The following is a 2,449-nucleotide window of genomic DNA, read 5'->3' on the forward strand; positions in this document are numbered from 1 at the left end:
TTTATAGGCTTCTTTCCATACATTTTCATCAGCGTATATGCCAAGTCATTAATTAAATAATGAAAAACTATGAATACATATTTTAAGACCTCCTTCTAACGCTGATTGGTTTGAAACGAAAAATCACGCCATAATGCTGTTAGTTTGTAGGAAGTATACAATTTTTGACAATCCTTCTTTAAAACGTGTTTACAAATTGTAGTTCACTAAAAAATCACGCCACGCTCTACAGTTCAACGCTTTAAATTTGTCAAACTCTTTAAATGGACACAGAGGCTGAATTTCGACACGTTGATATTCCAAATACTTTAGAGACTATGGCAAACTCAGCAACTATCTTTCGAAATTTTCAGAAACAATTTTCTTCTCAGCAACATCTCAAACTTTTTACCGATTAAATTCATTTTAAAAATTGATAAATCAGTTTCAAACAAAAAAAACTGGAAGTACGAAAGGACGATCAGCCATTGATAACTCATTCAAAACTCGATAAAACACTGTAAAACATTGTATAAGTCTATAAAACACTGTAAAATAGAGTTATACAGAGTTCTATAGGATTTATCGAGTTTGTTAGAGCGAGTTTGTTCGTCAGCAACTGTAAATATCAAACTTTTGAGAAACAATGTCATATTCGACAACTATATTTCAAGCAGAGTGAGTTCTTCAGAGTTGTATTGAGTATTATAAATTTTTAAAGAGTTTAATATTTTTTAAACATTCCAGAAACAATTTTATCTTCAACATTATACAAAACACTTCAGAAACTAACTTTGAAACCAGGGCTTTGGAGCGGAGCTGGAGCTGGAGCGAGGAGCAATCGGAGCAACCATATTCTGGTCGGAGCGTGAGCGGAGCCGGAGCACACAAATTTTAAGTGCTCCATGCTCCAATAATAAAAAAAAATATTTAGTTAAAAAATAAAAAAAATATTATTTTTTAATATTTTGTATCTTTTAGTTCAACTCAAAAAATTTTTTTTGTTATGATATTTAGAATCTTTCATAGCAAAGCAATGGCTTCCTTTTATACGCCATTTGTAAACACTAGTTGACTTTTTCACTAATCTTTTTTTCTGCAATCGTAAATTCGTAATCGCACATCAAAAGTAAGATTCTTATGAGAATTTTTTAAATAATATAATTTTTAATTTAAAAAGCAATACATTACTTCTTAACAAAATTTAAATTTTTAATTAAAATTAAATTAGGTCCGGATATGACTTCTAACCAAAATTTGTGTCAATCACCTATAATCGATAGTCGCTTTTTGAAAAATGATCTGGAAAATATATTTGAGTTTGAAGAAGAAAATGGACAAAAAAGTCAGCTGATGTAAGCTAAAAAATAATGATGTGCAATGCAATTTTCAGGCAATGGGAACAAGTGTGTCAAAAAAGTTTAATCTTTGGCGTCATGTGAAACGTAATCATCCTAAAATCTATGATGAGTTAGTAAAACAAAAAGATGAAAACGATAAAGCTGCCTCAGATAAAAAACGTGGTAATGAAAATGATGCCACGCCATCTAAAAAAAAAATAAAAACTGTACAAGAAAACATGAGCACATATTTTACATCATCAAAAGTTACAATCACTATGGATGCAAGTACTTTTCAAGAAGGACTTGTTGAGATGATTTGTTTGAGTATGGTTCCATTTACTTCATTTACATTAAAAAACAAAGGATTTCAAAAAATTGTTGGTGAAATGGCAAAAAAACTCGGTGTATCAATGGGGCATGATGCAGTTCGACATTTGGTAATAACCACAGCAGATTCTTCTCGCATGAAACTGAGGCAAACTTTGAGGGAACAGTTATGTTATTTGAAGCTAGATGCAGCAACTCGTGGTAATAAAAACTATCTTGCCATTAATTTACAATTTTATAATGAAACAAGTAATAAGTCTGAAATAAAAACCCTAGATATAGTTGACACTGAAGGAAATCATAACTCTTTGTATGTAAAAAATCAAATTAAAGAAACCTTAAAAAAATTTGATATTGAAGAAAAACAAATACTTAGTATTTGTGTAGATAATGCAGCAAACATGACATCTGCTGTAAATAAACTTGGAATTCGTGAAAGCATCACTCAAGGTGAAGGTAATGAAGAACCTGAGGATATTGATGAGAACAGTGCAAACATTTTGCAACAGTGGGTCAATGATCCTTCTGAAATATTACCACAGTGGGTTAATGAAGACACAAACATTCAATTAATGAGGTGTGGGATTCATACTCTTCAACTGGCCATTTGGGATGGATTAAAAAATGAACGAGTAACAAAAATTCTAGGAAGAATTAGGCAAGTTGTAGTAAAATTACGAACACCAACAATCCGTAGTATTTTATTGAAAATGTATGGAAAAACACAATCTTTAGATACAGTAACAAGATGGGGTTCAACATATGCAATGCTTGATCGTCTTCTGTTTTCAAAGACTATG

General features: G+C 31.1%; 1 protein-coding gene across 1 annotated transcript; it reads left to right on the forward strand.

Annotated features, from left to right (window-relative positions):
- Positions 1-625: 625 nt before the first annotated feature.
- On the forward strand, positions 626-2,311 carry HELRODRAFT_184395 (hypothetical protein; the record flags this gene model as incomplete). The annotated part of the gene is made up of 3 exons (XM_009024170.1): positions 626-657; positions 727-847; positions 1,373-2,311. Coding segments are annotated over 3 exons (1,092 nt in total), but the record flags the coding sequence as incomplete, so codon positions are not given.
- Between the last annotated feature and the right edge of the window lie 138 nt (positions 2,312-2,449).

This window comes from Helobdella robusta (genome assembly GCF_000326865.2).
Source record: "Helobdella robusta unplaced genomic scaffold HELROscaffold_396, whole genome shotgun sequence".
Taxonomy (NCBI): Eukaryota; Metazoa; Annelida; class Clitellata; order Rhynchobdellida; family Glossiphoniidae; genus Helobdella; species Helobdella robusta.